Source organism: Mirounga leonina, unplaced genomic scaffold, assembly GCF_011800145.1.
Source record: "Mirounga leonina isolate KUSES-001 unplaced genomic scaffold, KU_Mleo_1.0 Mir_115, whole genome shotgun sequence".
Taxonomy (NCBI): Eukaryota; Metazoa; Chordata; class Mammalia; order Carnivora; family Phocidae; genus Mirounga; species Mirounga leonina.
The window spans coordinates 26,571,118-26,588,216 of record NW_023270268.1 but is presented as its reverse complement, the minus strand read 5'-3'; the positions used below and the strand labels follow the sequence as shown (position 1 = coordinate 26,588,216).

Sequence of the window (17,099 nt, the reverse complement as noted above, 5' to 3'; positions counted from 1 at the left end):
CTCCTTGCCACCGTGTGCACCCGATACAAGGACTCTGACCCTCCCAAGCCTGCATGGCCAGACCGGCCAGCAACCTGACGGGAAGCAGTGGGTCCCATGGATATCCAGTGTCCTTTCGATAACTTTCTAACTCCTGCCCCAGAAGGCAGTGTCAACTACCTAAAGGTGGAGGATGAATCCGCCCCAGGTCAGCGGCTTTTCTGCACCCCAGGCCCCCAGGCAGATCCACTCGTACAAAGGAAGAGAGTGGCCCTTTGTGATGCACACGGAACAAAGCCAGGCAGATGTACAGCTGCTTCCATGCAGTAGAAGCAGGAGCTGCTAGAAGAAACAGTCCTGTGTGCAGTATCTGTTGGCATTCTGTGATCTCCAGGTAACTTTCGATCACATAAAAGACACACCATTTGCTGCAAGAGGACAAAATCCCTTTACAATACTCTTAGCTTGTGGATCAGAATAACCAAGGCCCAGAGGACAGGTCATTCTTGTGGTCTGAAAGCCACTTTAACTATTCCCCCGCCTCAGCCTGCACACAAGACTGCTTATTAGACCTTCCCTATTCTACTCTCCTTCCCTCCTCCCTCATCTTTACAACAGCCTTGGTAGCGTCCCCTAGAGGACGGACTACCATAAGTGAAAAGTACTGTAATGTTGAAGACAGGAAATGGGCTCATATCTGAATTCAGATCCTGTCTCCACTACTTTCTGTGTAGCCTTGGTCAGGTTACTTAACCTCTCTGAGCTTCATGTTCCTCTCCATATGAGAGGATGGGTATTAGAGTACCTCACACATTACTGACAATCAAATTTTAGTTTCCTTTCCTTTACTTTGGGCCTGGCACTTAAACATTTGTTGAGTGAATTTCAAAACTCCGGAGGAAGGACCTTGGGAGAGCACCAACAGGGATTATGCCACAGAAAAGGGAATAAAGGAAGTGTGCAAAGATAGTGCTGGAAAGGTTTTGATTAACCTAAAGGGAAAACTGGACCATTTTCTTTCACCATACACCAAGAAAAACTCAAAATGGATTAAAGACCTAAATGTGAGACCTGAAACCATAAAAATCCTAGATGAGAGCACAGGCAGTAATTCTCTGACATCGATTATAGCAGCATTTTTCAAGATAGGTCTCCTGAGGCAAAGAAAACCAAAGCAATAAACTATTGGGACTACATCAAAATAAGCTTCTGCCCGGTGAAGGAAACAAATCAACAAAACTAAAAGGCAACCTACAGAATGGGAGAAGATATTTGCAAATGAAATATCCAATTAAGGGTTAGTATCCAAAATACATAAAGAATTTATACAAGTCAACACAAAAACAAATAGTCCAATTAAAAATGGGTCAAAGAGATGCAAAGACATTTCTCTGAAGACATTAACAGATGGCCAACAGACACATGAAAAGATGCTCAACGTCACTCATCATCAGGGAAATACGAATGAAAACCGCAATGAGATATCATCTCACGCCTGTCAGAATGGCTAAAATCAAAAACACAAAAAACAAGTGTTGTCGAGGACGTGGAGAAAAAGGAGCACTTGTGCACTGTTGGTGGGAATGCAAACTGGTGCAGCCACTGTGGAAAACAGTATGGAGGTTCCTCAAAAAGTTAAAAATAGAACTACCCTAGGATCCAAGAAGCGTACTACTGGGTATTTATCTCCCCAAACACAAAAACACTAATTCAAAGGGACACATGCACCCCTATGTTTATAGCAGCATTATTTACAACAGCCAAGATATGGAAGCAGCCCAAGTGTCCACCAATGGATGAATGGATAAAGAAGAAGTGGTATATATATGTAATGGAATTCTATTCAGCCATCAAAAAGAATGAAATCTTGCCATTGGCAATGACGTGGATGGAGCTAGAGAGTATTATGCTAAGCAAAATAAGTCAGAGAAAGACAAATACCATATGATTTCACTCATGTGGAATTTAAGAAACAAATGAGCAAAGGGAAAAAAAAAAAAACAAAACCAAGAAACAGACTTAACTACAGAGAACTGATGGTTACCAGAGGGGAGGGGAGTGGGGGGGATGGAGGAGATAGGGGATGGGAATTAAAGAGTATACTTATCATGATGAAAAAAATAAAATGATAAAGGCGGGGGTGGGGCACAGCAAACATATCCATTTCCCAAGGGATGGCCCTGGGGAAAAAAGGTCTCCACAGTTAGATACCAGAGAGAGCCACTATTTTCAGACCTTCTGGGTGCCTGCCATTATTTCCTTTAATCCCAACCTCCCCTCTACACAGTGGATATTAGGTGCTCATACTCCCCACTTTACAGGTGAAGAAACAGAGTTGAGCCCTTGCCCACATCATGTACTATGGGGGAGCCAGGATTTGAATCAAATCTGTGTGCACAGTCCCTATTCTTAGGCAACTCTCCCTTCCTGCAGTACTTCTCAGAGCCCTGAATGTTCTCATATGTACTCTGAATGCCAGGATGGAAGTGTAATATTTTCCAAACTCACCCACCACAGAGTCCTGACTCTGAGGAACACTCAAGTAGCACCTTGATGAATACAGTGTTCCACAAAATGTGGGAAGCCATGAGAAATAGCCACCTATCTGGCCTGCCCAACTCTGAGACCCTTCCATGATGGCGAGACAGCCCTGGAAGCAGAGCACACAAGCGTCGTCTCCCACTTGCACACCAACCCCCAGAACTCACCAGAAACGGCATCTGGCTCAGGCTTGCTCCCTGACAGGTCCTCCACAGACGTGCCGCTGCCCTCAGCCCCCACGCCGCAGCCCCGAGGCCCCATGGCACTGGAGCGTCGCCGCTCGTGGATCTCGTCCGAGATCATCTCCAGGTTCTTCAGGGCCGTCTTGTACTCGCCTTTCGCCAGGGCCAGTTTGGCCTGCAGGTCATCCACGGTCTTCTTCAGTTGCTGGTCAGGAGAACGAGAGGCCCAGTAAGTGGAGGTAACCCCTACTGGCCTTGCAAGGCTTTTGAATGGCAAGTCCAAGCACAGTTTCTGCCCATCACTTCACTCCAAAGACTTCCCCGAGACATGCCTGATGGCCTGATTTCTCTTATCCAGCTATCCACACACCAGATAAAAAAAGCAGCCCCACCAGCCCCAACTCCCATCCAGGTGACAAACTCAAGCTAACAACCAGAAACTACCACTGGCAGAACAAACCCCATCAGAGAAACAAGAATGGGTGTCAAACTCACAAACAAGTCCCACTTTCTAGCCATTTGGTCCCTTGTACTGTGGTTCTCAAACTTGACCGTGCATCAGAATCCCCTGGGGGCCTCTTGAAAACAGATGCCTGGGCTCACACCCGCAGTTTCTAATTCAGTAGATCTGGGGTGGAGGGGAGGGGGCTTGGGAATCTGCACTTCCTAGGCGATGCTGATGCTGGTCTTAGGAACCCCCGAGAACCACTGCCCCAGTACAGTACAGAAAGGGGCTGAACGGCAGACTGAACACTGCAGAGACCACTGAAGACCCAACCAAGACCATTTTGAGGCCTGAAAACTCAATAAAGAATGTGTTTCTCTCTCCATTCTCCTCTTGTAGCAAATATGCCATTGCAAGCCCGCTACCACATAAAGTGGGACTTTGCAGGAAAATCCCACCAACAGCAAAGCCACAGAAGGCCACACGTACCTCAAGCTGCACGTAGTACTTGGCCTTGAGTTCAAAATAAGGCCTGTGGAAGACACAAGGAAAAACGGTAAGGGTGATCGAATACAATGACCCCAATGGACACCACAGGGCGTACCAGGGGCACAAGCTATGGCTGGCAGGCCATCCGTCCAGGAGGCAGTAAAGTCTGACAAGGCCATGAGATGAAGAGGATACTCGCAGCTCTGGAGCCTGATGGATACTGGTGCCAGTCAGAGCTGAGCTGACAAAGGGCGGCCCATCTCAAGATCTGTAGAACCCACACACGTGAACACTTATTCCGGGGTCCTTGTACCCTGGTTCACTTTCCTCTCTAGAAGGCTGTTCAAGGCCAGCAGCCAAGGCAGCCCGGATCCCCTTCTCCCAAGGAGGAGATCGGCTCCCTCAAGAATGAAGAACAGAGGAGGCTGGAGAAGGGGCTGCCTCCAGCACCCTCCTCTGCTGGGGTCACCGGGGGAAGGGCGAAGCACCATTCCTCCCTCTCCAAAAGGTTGGGGGTTCGGACTGCTCCTCTTGGATTCTGTCCAGGACCACAGGTATCAGTCTGCAGACCCAGCCAGGTCATGGGCAAGAGAGAGGACAAATGCCAACATTGTACTGGTCCCCGCGTTTTGGGTCAGTCAAAAGCCCCTGGCTCTTTTTAGGAACTTTGGTGTCAAGCATTAAGAATAGACCAGTGCTGGGTGCCTGGGTGGCTCAGTTGGTTAAGCGTCTGCCTTCGGCTCAGGTCATGATCCTGGAGTCCCAGGATCGAGTCCCACATCGGGCTCTCTGCTTGGCGGGGAGCCTGCTTCTCCCTCTGACCCTCCCCCCTCTCATGTGTTCTCTCTCTCTCTCATTCTCTCTGTCTCAAATAAATAAATAAAATCTTTAAAAAAAAAAAAAAAGAATAGACCAGTGCTGGGCGCCTGGGTGGCTCAGTTGGTTAAGCGACTGCCTTCGGCTCAGGTCATGATCCTGGAGTTCCGGGATCGAGTCCCGCATCGGGCTCCCTGCTCGGCGGGGAGCCTGCTTCTCCCTCTGACCCTCTCGCCTCTCATGTGCTCACTCTCTCTCATTCTCTCTGTCTCAGATAAATAAATAAAATCTTTAAAAGAAAAAAAGAATAGACCAGTGCTTCATTCTTGAGCTGTTCACTCCCTGTGAGAAGCTCTACAAAAGCTCGGAGAGGCCCAGCAACCGTGAATGAAGCAGGGGGCTTGTCCCCAAGATCATTACTGTGTAAAAATATATAGCAGTCGTGAGAAAAGCTTGCAAAAACCTCCATTAAAACCAGTCTTGCACCATCTCATCGGCTCTTGATCCACAGAGAATATGTACTGTGCACACAGCTCATCCCCGTTATGCTGACAGCTAAGCTGAAGGACACGGCTCGTCCATCCTGTCCACCACAGGGCCAAGGGCACAGAGTTTCCCAAAGCCCAGCCCCAGACCCCAGCCAATGAGCCAAGCTGATGGTGTGCTTTTCAGATTCCTTTTTCTGTGTCTCTCAGGTCGGGCACAGCTGGAGCCACCCTTCCTGCGTCTGGGGGTTATACACAACGTGGGGGGCTCTGAGGAGGCGGGTCCCTGAGCACATGGCACATAAGGGGTGGAGCAGATGCCCCAGAGGGGGACCATCACACACGGCACCAGGGGCCCACACGCCCAGACTCACTTGGACTTGCTGATGGCTCTCTTGAGTTTCTTCTCCAGCTGTCGCATGCGGCCCATGGCCGCGGTGTACCCGGCCGCTGTCTCCTTGTGCACCAGCTCGCTCCTCGTCTTGGTCTGCTCCGCCTCCATGACCTACAAACGACAGCAGACGTCAGCCTGGCCAGACAGTCCCTTGCTGGGGTATTTCTTTTTTTTTTTTTTTAAGATTATTTATTTATTTGAGAGAGAGAATGAGAGAGAGCACAAGACAGGGCAGAGTCAGAGGGAGAAGCAGACTCTCCGCTGAGCAGGGAGCCCGATGCGGGACTCGATCCCGGGACTCCAGGATCATGACCCGAGCCGAAGGCAGTCGCTTAACCAACTGAGCCACCCAGGCGCCCTGGGGTATTTCTTATATCACTTTTAAAAATACTCTCTGTGGGGCACCTGGGTGGCTCAGTTGTTAAGCCTCTGCCTTTGGCTCAGGTCATGATCCCAGGGTCCTGGGATCGAGCCCCGCATTGGGCTCCCTGCTCTGCGGGAAGCCTGCTTCTCTCTCTCCCACTCCCCCTGCTTGTGTTCCCTCTCTCGCTGTGTCTCTGTCAAACAAATAAAATCTTAAAAAAAAAAAAAAAATTCTTTGAGAAAATCAGTGGACAGACTAAGATTAGACTAAATTCCAACTAGAAGAGGAGCGCTTTTCTCTGTTAAGCTGTTTCGGAAAAGTCTGGTCAGGTGAGAGGAAACCGCCAAGCCTCCCATGGCAATGCCTGGGAAGGAAAACAAGGAAAAGCAAAAATCAGAGAAAAGTGAAATATTCTCTGATTCCAATCGATGTCCACTTCCTTCTGCTCAGGGCTCCTGGCACGAAGTAGCCACTGTGGGCTCCTTGGCTCCTGCCTTGGCGCAGGGGCTGATGGGCACACAAATGGGCCAACAGCACCCGCAGGGACATCGAGGAATGGGGAGACCTAGTTAGCACAACCAGGCCTGACCGCATCGGAAGGGCCAGGCAATCCCCACGTCAGCTTGTTGGCCTTTTCCCAAATACCCTGCATTAGCCAGGGGGGCACAAAAGAATCTAGGATCCAGAAGGGCAAACTTTCCATTTAAACACATGAATATAAAGTCATTCGGATCAGATTCTGAGGTTCACAGACATGCGTGACCAGGACGCCCATCAGCATTCTGGCAGGAAATTCTGGTGGGCACATTTCAATAAAAATGAGTTTATAACCAACAATCAGGGGCCGTCGATGGGGCAGCTGAAAGGCGCATTCCCTGACACATGGAGATCATGGTCCTTTCGTCCCTCACGTAAAGAAAGTAGCAGAACAAGGCCTGCCTTGAGGAGAGAGGAGGAAGGAAACAAACGACGGTTTTGGCCACGTAACCAACTCGCCAGTTCTTTCCCGTCTTCTAGTGACAACTCACACTCGTGTTACCAGATGAACTGGAGAGGCAGGGCGAGGCCGGGCTAGCACCGGGGAGGAGCCCAGAGGGTCCCCAGCTCAGGGGTCACTCCCTCAGACGCCAGCAGGAGGCACCACCATGCCTTTAGCTTGGGGCAGCTGATGCCCTCCCTTCCCCTCCAGTCAATAGCCAGTCGGCCCTGAGAGAGCTTATTTATGCACTTACTTGTAAGAAGGATTTTTTTTTTTTTTTTTTAAGTGTCAGGGAAAATGGTGAAAGACTCAAATGAGCATCAAAACCTGCTGGGTGTCCTGGCTAGAGTGCCCTTCCAGGTCACCTTGGGCTCTCACTGTCTTGGAGCCGTTTTACAACCCTGTACTTATTAGAACCCAGGCAGTACTACAGAGGACTCTTATCCTGGAAGTTACGACAAATTGCACCCCAGTGGAGAGGGGTTCCGTGAGCGATCACCCTGTAAATACTGACCGATTCTGCATGCTTGCAAATTCATGTCCGCATCCCTGATTCTGTTTTAATTCTCCTCTGAAATAATTACAACAGCTTACTAGTCTCCTCCTTAATTAGGGAGTTAAATATATAAATGTAAATAAATATAAATCTAAAACATTCCAAATGTTATTTATCAATTATGCTTTTACCTTTTTAAGAATATATATATCTTAGCAAAGGCTTCGATGCCTGAGATACTTTTAAACAACAGAATTAAAACCGTGTCACAGAAGGGAAGTACGACGGAACGGATCTCAGCTGACGTGAGGTGACGTGCTTGAAGTGACTTCTCAGCCAAGCCCAAGGGGCTAAGAAACCCTCTCCCTCTGCTTCAAACACCAAAGATTTCACAATTTTGAAATGAAGTACACAAAAACCATCCCATACTTGGACACTTAGGGAAACAGCAGTAACTCTTTAGTCGTGTCTTAAATCTTAAGCATTAATAAGGATTTGCTGGCGTGACCTTCCTGAAAACTCAAAAGCTCAAGTTTACGGGACTGATGAAGCCGCCTATTGGTGGAGAACTGTTGCATTATGATCGAATGTGACACAGGGCTCCTCTTTAAGGAGTGGCGTGAAAGCATTTTAAATAGACCAATTCATAAAAAGCTGTGATTCGTGGCTACGGAACAGGAAGAGTCCCCACAAGAAGCAGGATCCACACTGGCTGCACACAGGCCCTCGTCTATTTCAGCCCCTAGTCTGCAGAAAGAAGCCAAGTCTGTCTGAAATTAAACACTCCGGAAGCTCTGAGCACTTGGCAATCTTGCCAGTGAAGACCCAGGAGGAGGTGGCGCACCTGTCACTGTCCCCTGCTTCACCCCTATCAGGCCATGCTGGCCATCTCCCATCTCAATCTGCACCCCCACATACACACAACTCCCAACTCCCCCAGTCCCTCTTTCCGCCTTCAGGGAGAAAGTCACTGAGCAGGGAGAAAGTCACTGGTTGCATGGTAACCAAGGAGCACCCCCACCTGAAGGCCAGCAGCAGGCACAAGCAGTAGTGGGGAAAGGCAGGGCAGGGAGGGCAGGGCGGCCCAGGAAGGCAGAAGCCACAGAGAACACCAGAAGCCACAGAAGAAAGCAACAAGGAAGTCCCTTAGTGCCTCAAGGCAGCCACAGGCTGGGCTGAGCAGCCAGACCGGCAGGTGCAACTCAGAACTGGGTACACACTGCCGTCGCCCTGGGCCTCCCAGGGCCACCCTTGCCCTCCTCCAGGCCTGGCTTGATTGCTATCTGGTCCAGACTCCAATCTCTGCAATGGGCTTTTCTTTGTCCCCATCATCGTCACCCACGGTGAGCCCCTGCAGTGTGCACAGGGCACCCCGGTGACGCCCCCAGGCACAGAGGTAGCCAGCAGCCGTGGCCACCACTCAAGGCGGCATGGGGTCGGGGCTCTCGGGAGGCCTTGACAGCAGAGGTGGCTCATGGGCGGGCTCTTCAGGGTGGGCAGCCGGGGTAACGGACATGAAGGGAGGAAGCACGGCTGGCTGAAGGGGGCTTTATCAGCAGAGGCTGCAGCCCTTCCCTGCATCCGCGCGTCCCAGAGCCCCATCTGCCACCCCCGGTGGGATGAGCATGCAGGACTCAGCTTCCCGCCTCCCCCCTGGAGCTGGAAGGCTCCCAAAGGAGATGGCCACGTCCAGCAGGAACAGAGTCCTGCGCTCTGTCAGGACGGCCGAGAACCTTCTCCCCAGAGAGGGCCCGTCCTGGAGCTGCCCTGCCGGCCGGGGCCCGATGGCCAGGCTTGAGGCCTGCCTGACCTGAGCGGCCAGAAGCAGCACCGGAGGGGTCGGCTGCAGGAGAGCCGCGGCATCGAGCCCGGGCCGGCAAGCGGGCAGCGGGCCCTGGAGGCGGCACATGCAGGCCAGCAGCGGCCTGTGCTCAGGATCCGGGGAAAGACACAGGTCTCTGCCCCTCCTCCTGGGTCAGCAGGACAGAGAGAAACGTGGGTCTGGGAGTGCCAGCCCGGCCGCCTCCTGAAAGCCCAGGGGACCCTGCTCTCAGCCGCACGCCGCGGATGCTCCAACAGCGGGGCCGGCCTGCCTGGAGACCCGCGGGCACTGAAGGGGTGCGCCGGCTGGGCTGCCACCACCTCCTGGCCGGGCCCCAGGCCAGCAGAATCGCCGGCAGTGGCCGGAAGACACCCACCCAGCAGGGCTCCTCGCAGCCTTGGCTTCCGGCTCTGCCAACTCCTCGGCAAACCCCGAGGCATTCCCCGCTTGCCCCACCATCCTCGACGTCCCAGAGCCGAGATCGGGGCCCTCCTGTCCCCAGGGAAGGCGGTTTCGTGGTCTCCTCAGAACCTCAGTCACTGGCTCAGGCTGTTTTCGGATTCTGCTGCACCCCTGGGCGAGGGGGCCCCCGGAGGCGGTTTCTCACCGCCGTGCGGGAGGCAGGTGGCGCATAGCCAGCGGCGTCAGGGAAGCTGGCCTCGGCAGGCCTTGGATCCCCGCACCCAGGACGAGAGGCTGGCTCCGTGCCCTTTCCTCTCCAGAGGCCGCCTGCTGCCTGTTCGTGAACAGGTCACGCCTCTCCATTTCCAAGTGCCAGTTCCTTCTCCCTCTGCTCTCCTTCGGCAGGTATCAGAAGAGCCGATTCCTCTCCCCTCAGACGCCACGTCTCCTCTCTCATCTGATGAACAGCGATCACCTTCCCACAAAGGCTACTTCAAGGCCAAAATGGCCGAGGCTGGAGGGGCCTCTGCTGCCCAAGCCCCCAAGCAGTGAGCAGCAGGGACCCCAGGCCCTGTGTCCCCTGGAGGCCACTCAAGTGCAGGCTCAGCCTGCTCGGCCACTCTGCCTCACGTACTGCGGCTTCTAAGGCCCTCCGTGACCCCAGCCCCAAGCAGAGAACTGTCGCTTTGTCCTGTCGGTGGCATTACATGTGGCCTAACCGAGGACACTGGGACTCCTGGCATTGCTTATGGTTTCCCTGAATGCTGGCGTCAGCCATGGCTTTAGGGTGTGGCTGCCCAACGTCCCCATAAGAAGCCTGAAGGGAACAAAGGGGACACACCGACAGCCTTAGACAAGGAACAAGGGTACTCACTGCAGTATTCCTCCACTGTCCCGGGGGCGGGGGGCGGGGGGCGCGGAGGGAATCACACGCAGCCCAAACCACTGCTGCTTCCTCAAGACAGCCAGGACCTTCCTGAGCTCTGGGCCTCTGACCAGATCATCAAGCGGTGCTTTTTATGGAAGAGGAGGATGAGATGAAGCTAGCTCCCTTCTGAAGAAACGGGCTTCCTGGAGTATCCAGTTGTCAGACAAGGCAGGAGAGAGTCTGTACCCCTCCTTGTCTTCATCAACCAGAGCTGGCTGAGTGTGCCAGCCCCATGAGGTATGGGGAGCAGGCAACACAAGCCCCATTTGGGGAAATGCTAAATCCAGAGGCAGATCCACAGCCAAGCCCAAAAGAAGGGTCTGTACCATCCATCAGATTCAGTGCGCCCCCTTCTGGGCTAAGTTTCTCAATAATGCCGGGACATGGTTGGGGAAGGCTCTGCCACCAGCTCTGTCTCTTGCTGGTGTCTGTTTCCCACTTTGCTTCTCCCTCAGCAGTTCAAACCTATGCAACCATGAAGGAATGTGGGGAAGAGAACAGGAGCCCCAGGGTGGAAATCCTGGCCTGTGACCCAGAACACAGTGGTTATCCCCACGACCAAGAAACCTCCAGTGACCTCAGTGAGGGCACACATCAGAGGACCCTCCCCAGGCCCTTCGGAGCCCGTGTGATCTCAGGAGGCCGAGGGCCATCCTGTACAGCCCCACTAGTTGTGCACTGCACCACCCCAAAAAGCATCACTCTCAAAGAGGATGGTACGAATGGTGCTCCTAAGAGTTGTACAGTGTGGAGGTCCTGGGACAACCTCTTCCTGACCAACCACTCACCAGCCACACTAGGGCCTTGGAACTTACAAAATAGGTTTAAAAAAGGCATAGACACATTTTGTTCCTTTTTAAAGAAGAGATTAGGGGCGCCTGGGTGTTAAGGTGTTAAGCGTCTGTCTTCAGCTGGGGTCATGATCCTGGGGTCCTGGGATGGAGCCCCGCCATCAGGCTCCCGGCTCAGCGGGTAGCCTGCTTCTCCCCCTGCTCATGCTTTCTCTCTCTTTCTCTAATAAATAAAATCTTAAAAAAAAAAAGAGAGAGTTTCTGAAATGAATTTTTTTTTTTTTTAAGATTTTACTTATTTGACAGAGAGAGACAGCGAGAGAGGGAAAACAAGCAGGGGGAGTGGGAGAGGGAGAAGCAGGCTTCCCGCTGAGCAGGGAGCCCGATGCGGGGCTCGATCCCAGGACCCTGGGATCATGACCTGAGCCGAAGGCAGACGCTTAACGACTGAGTCACCCAGGCGTCCCTGAAATGATTTCTTAAGGCTGATTTAGATCTCCAGTTGGGGTGGAGGGAGGACAAAAAGGAAGAGCAGGACTTCAATTTCTTGGAAGGATGTACTTTTGGGGGGGGGGGGTTCATTTCCACATCTGTCAAACTGTGGCTTGTAAATTTCCAACTTCTACTTTGGTTTTTCACCGGCTGACCCAGAAAAGCTATTCCAGCCCATGTTTGACTGAGCATCACGTCCACTAGGGGGCAGGAGGCCCAAAGCCACACAGAGCCAGGCCAGGTATCTCAGGCTTCAGGGGAAGATGGTACAAAGATTTGACTTCAGTCATTTGTGTGTCAGGCTTTCTATTTAGGGAAGCACAAGGCCATCTTTAATTATCAGATCCCCTAGGACTTGAGCCACTGTGGCAGGGGACACTGAAAAGGGAGAGGCTGCTGGCATTAACTCCTGACTTTTCTATTCTAGCCCCACAGATGGCAAGACCTGGGGGGTTGCAACCCCTCCATGTAAGGCCTTCGTTGGAGCTGCCGAAGCCACGTGTCAGCTCTCCCAATCACCCTGCAGCAAATCAGCCCGGAGAAGGGGATAGGTATCAAGAATATTCTGTGTGACTCCTAGAACCCAGTGGAGTTAGGTAGAGGTAACAACTCCAGCTGAGCCAAGCAGCTGTCTTGATTCCGAGCAATGTGGTCAGAGAGCAGGTCATGGGAGCTGGTAAAAAGCCAAATGATAATGGCATAAAACCTAGGAGTCAAATCGGGGTAAAGGTCATACACAGCCCACTTCCCGTTCCCATGCTGGCTGCTTGAATCCCAGCCCAGCCCGGCCCAGCCCGAAGGCCAGACTTGAGTGCCCACTGGATTCTGGTCTCATCTATCATGGTCCCTACCGTCCCGCTAACAGTACACATACCCTGAGTCCAGGCCCCACGTGGTTTGGGGCTGTTAATCAAGGTCTTCCATCTGGGATTCTATACTCAGCCATTCCGCCTGGAACTCAGTGGGAACAGGCCCTGGAAAATAACCTGGTCCCTCTGTGAAGCCCAATCCACAGTCAAGACCTTCAGGGATGATCTGAACCAGACAAACCTCAAATGACACAGGGAAGAAACAGCTATACCCATGACTGGGGGACTGTCACTCTGAGAATGGCTTAGTACCATGCCAGCAGAGACCGCATGGAGAGGCAACCTGTGACATTCAGCGAGCGTTTCTAGGCAACAAGCCTGGGAGTCTGTCTCCTCTGCTTGGGGACCGCACCCAGAGCTCATCAGGACCAGGAAGGTAGTCTGGATCACACAGACAAGGGGAAGTGTGAAGGATGCTCCCACACCCCACCCACAAGGGGGAGGCCCCCTATGTCGATGCCCACACACACGGACACATGCTCGAGACCCAGGCACACCCCCCCCCCCCCCCCCCCCCCCCCGTGACTCATACCCTCTGGGTGGCGTGATTCAGCATCTCCTGCCAGGCTGAGTCGAACTGCCGTTTGTCATCCTCCAGCAGCCGCTGCTCAGCCAGGGAGATGGTTTCCTTGGCTGCACGGAGCACTTCCGTGGCCCTCTGGAAGTCCTGCGTGGCTTTCTGAGCTTCCAGCTGAGCCTGTGCAAGAAAGAACCCTGGTGAGGCCTCAGGAAATGACAGGGGCCCCCTCTGGGCCCATCACACCCTCCAAAAGATGAGCTTCCTGAGGGCTGGGAACTGCCTATTCCATCTCCGCCTTTCCAAGTGGGAACAGGCCTGGTACCTGCAGGGCCTTGTAAATGCTGGACAAGGGGACACGCGCCAGGTAGGCGAGTAGATGATTTTCACAGTCCAGGACCCAAGAGCCCAGATAAATATACCAGCTCTCGGTCAGAGCTGGAGATGGCAAGCCACAGGTATGACCACCCGTGGCCTTTCACAGAGCTCTCATTTGCTAATGAGGCCATGGTGGACAGATACAGCGGTCCCCAGTGCCATCCCTGCCTGGATCCATGGCTCAGTGCAAACATGTCAGAACCAGAAGGGCCCCCGGAGATCAGTCCAACGACTGTTCTACAGGTGGCCCCGAGGGACTCAGCCAGGCCACACGGAGCTGGCGGGAAGCCGAGCTGTGACCGGATACCAGGTGCTGCAAGTCCCACTAAGCGTGCTGTCACTCTGCCAGCCAGGCCGTCGCCCAATCCACACTCACCAACGGCGATGGGGAAGGAGTGAACAGTCACGACACCGCCCCCGCTTTCGAGGAACGTCAAGTGGGAGAAGGCACAGAAATCAAAGCAGACCATACGTTAGACCGCCACCAGTCACGAGTGGCTAGCAAGCACTGGAAATGTCCTTAATCCACTGAGCGTAGAGCACCCCAGATTTTAAAGACTTAGTAGAATTGTTAACAATCTCAATTTTCATAACGTTACATGAGGAAATGATAGGATTTTGGATGTACTTGGTTAAAGAGACCCATCTTACTAAAATGAATTTCACCTGTGTTTTGTTTGTTTGTTTGTTTTTTAAACTGTAACTACCAGAAAATTTAAAATGACATAGCTGGCTCACATTCTACTTCTTTTGGACAGTAAACACATCTCCCCCAAGAGTGGCCCATGAGATTGCATCAGGAATTCGCATCAAAACCCTCCGGCCCCCACTCTGAACTTCCCAGCGGAGCACAGCGCTGGCCCGCTGCAGTGTCCCACCCACCCACCCTCGGTCAACCAGAGCAGTTACACAAGCCCCGGGGACATCCACGGGGTAGCCCCCGGGACTCAGGAGAGAGGGGAACAACAGGGGCCCCATCCAGCCCAAGTGAGTCTCACATGACTTACAGGAAGTCCTGGAGAACCACAAGACAAAGACGGTGAAGGGGAACAAAACAGACTCGGAACAGCAGGGGTGCCACTCTGAACAGCAGACACATGCTGTGTCCTACCCTCGGGGAGGACGATCTGCTCAGGGAACAGACACAGGCATGGAGAGGACATCCAAAGTCTGTCCCACAGAGCTGTGCCCCAGAGCGCTGTAAGAGGGAGGGAGATACGGACAGTAGGAGGATGTGCAGGACAAATTATTTCCAGGAGAGGGAATCCAGGGCTACTTCTGAAAAGAGGATGATCCGGAACGGAGGACTGAAGGACAAGATGACCTGAAAAATGCAGGGCTAGTGGGGGGCCAGGAGGAAGCAGCCTCGCAAACCGCAGTATCTGCGGGAGACCTTGACAAAGACGGGGATCAAAGTTCCAAAAGATAGACGATGAAGACTGAGTAATGCATGGAATTGTTGAATCTTTATATTGTACACCTGAAACTAAAATAACACTGTAGGTTAACTACACTAGAATTAAAAATAAAAATAGAATAAAATAAAAAATAAAAATATGCATATTGCCATCAAAAAAAAAAAAGTTTCGAAAGGAATCAAGAGTGGGGGCTGAATGACACCAGGCTAATGCTTCAACCAGCAGCCCAAGGGCCTGCCTGCCTGCAGCAGACTGCTCTGTGGCCCCGGGCCACATGGCCATGCAAGTGCGTCTCCGCGACACGGGGCCCGGCCCTGCAGAACTGCCAACCCACCGCACAGCAACAAGACAGCACGACACGCCGCTCCAGCCCCCGGGCCTCCAGGCCAGCCTGTGGATGTCCCGTAAGAGAACAGCCCGGGTGGCGCCCTCCGCCTGCCTAGCTGCACTCCCCGGGCAAGTGGGGCAGCACGGACACCTGTCGCTTCTAAGCTGCCCCCCACCTGCCCCACAGACCACCTACCAGCTTCGAACCGACACCAGAAGACAATAAACAATTAATCCCACAGGATTCTAACATTTCCCAAGGTGGGATGTGTATTTGTGTTTTTTAGAAAAATCTTAGTATTTCAATTCAGCAACATTTAAGGGTAAACTCTCTACCCCCAGGTCTCCCCGCTTGAATTAGGAAGCTTTTCTTTCTTCAAAGGAAAGAAAGAGCTGAGATGTGGTTGCTCTACCACAGACCCAGCACCTCTTCGCCTGCTATCTCCGTCTGATGAGTTCATATAAGGGAGCCAGAGATCTCTACAAAGACGGGGATAGGGCACCTGGGTGGCTCAGTTGGTTAAGCGACTGCCTTCGGCTCAGGTCATGATCCTGGAGTCCCGGGATCGAGTTCCACATCGGGCGCCCTGCTCGGCAGGGAGTCTGCTTCTCCCTCTGACCCTCTTCCCTCTTGTGCTGTCTCTCATTCTCTCTCTCAAATAAATAAATAAAATCTTTAAAAAAAAAAAAAAAAGACGGGGGTAAAGGAGTCCCATCTGAAGGGGCCTTTAGAAGAACATGCTCTCTGTCAGGTCTGTTGAGTGTCTGAATTTTCCACGAGGCTCCTTCGCTCCTGTACGGTAGTATCAGAAACGTCCCTGCCTTGTCATATCAAAGATCTAATATGAGGCTTCGGTCAACCTTTGACCCACAGAAACCGGATGGCATCTCTCCATCACTTGCCCACCTACTCATTCATTCAAGTAAGTACTGGGGGGCTCTTCACTTCATCTTTCCTGGGAAGAGAGCCTGTATGTCCCAGGGTGAGGCAATGTGCCAGCTACAATCCCTACTTCCCAGCTGTGAAGATAGCTAGTGCCCTTCTAACTTCCAGCTAATGAGATATAAATGGACATTGAGTGAGCCTTCCAAGAGGACTGCTTTGTATTTCCATTTGTGATATTAACACAATGTCTGGTGCTTCAACAGCCATTTTGGGTCATGAGGCAACCCTCCTAAGGATAGAGGAAAAGTAAGTTAGGATTGTCTACCTCAGGAATTTTTAAATGACAGAAAAAATAAAGGCTCACGTTTAAGCCAGTTTTCTGTTAAATTCAGCCAAATCTAAACCTAAATGATAATACATCTTCCCCTCTCTACAGCTGAACTATTCTACAAACCTGACCAAAGTGACTACGGCAACTAGCATAGACTGGTCGAATCTCCCTCAACTTCTTTTTCTTTTCTTTTCTTTTTTTTTTTTTTAAGATTTTATTTATTTATTTGACAGAGAGAGAGAGAGAGCAGGAAAGGGAACACAAGCAGGGGAAGTGGGAGGGGGAAGCAGGCCTCCCGCTGAGCAGGGAGCCCGACGAGGGGCCCAATCCCAGGACCCCGGGATCATGACCCAAGCCGAAGGCAGACACCCAACAACTGAGCCACTCAGGCACCCTGAATCTCAATTCAACTTCTTTCTGGCTGCTCCCAGCCCGTTTTACTACTAATAAACCTGAGGAACCAACCTTTTGGAGATTCCTAAATAATCCCAGAGCTCATGGCCTCTTCGTAAGGCATTTCATCAAACATTTTCTAAAACCTGGTCCTTCACAAGGAAGGACCAGGCTGGTGTACACACAACGGGAGGGAGCATTCTATCATACCCTTGCTCCAGGAACCTCCTGGAGACTAATCTCTGGAGAGGAGGGGCCCACCCCAATATTAGGGGTTCCAATTCAGTCGGGAGAATAGACACATTCGATACAAGATAGATTCCGACAGCAACAGAGGTGTAAAGTGCTGTGGGACCGTAGGGAAGAGAGAATGAT

General features: G+C 52.1%; 1 protein-coding gene across 3 annotated transcripts in view; it reads right to left on the bottom strand.

Moving 5' to 3' along the window:
* The window catches only part of SH3BP5 (SH3 domain binding protein 5), a 74,650-nt gene that overhangs the window by 3,612 nt on the left and 53,939 nt on the right, over positions 1-17,099 (bottom strand). For all 3 annotated transcript variants that reach the window (XR_004677349.1, XM_034994527.1, XM_034994517.1), the window contains exons 4-7: positions 13,007-13,171; positions 5,312-5,442; positions 3,637-3,679; positions 2,688-2,907 (exon numbers count right to left, since the gene is read on the bottom strand). Coding sequence is in view for 2 of the 3 variants with exons in the window: in XM_034994527.1 (XP_034850418.1) it covers positions 2,688-2,907; positions 3,637-3,679; positions 5,312-5,442; positions 13,007-13,171 (559 nt within the window). In the remaining variant the exon portion in view is untranslated. The remainder of the gene's footprint in view (positions 1-2,687; positions 2,908-3,636; positions 3,680-5,311; positions 5,443-13,006; positions 13,172-17,099) is intronic.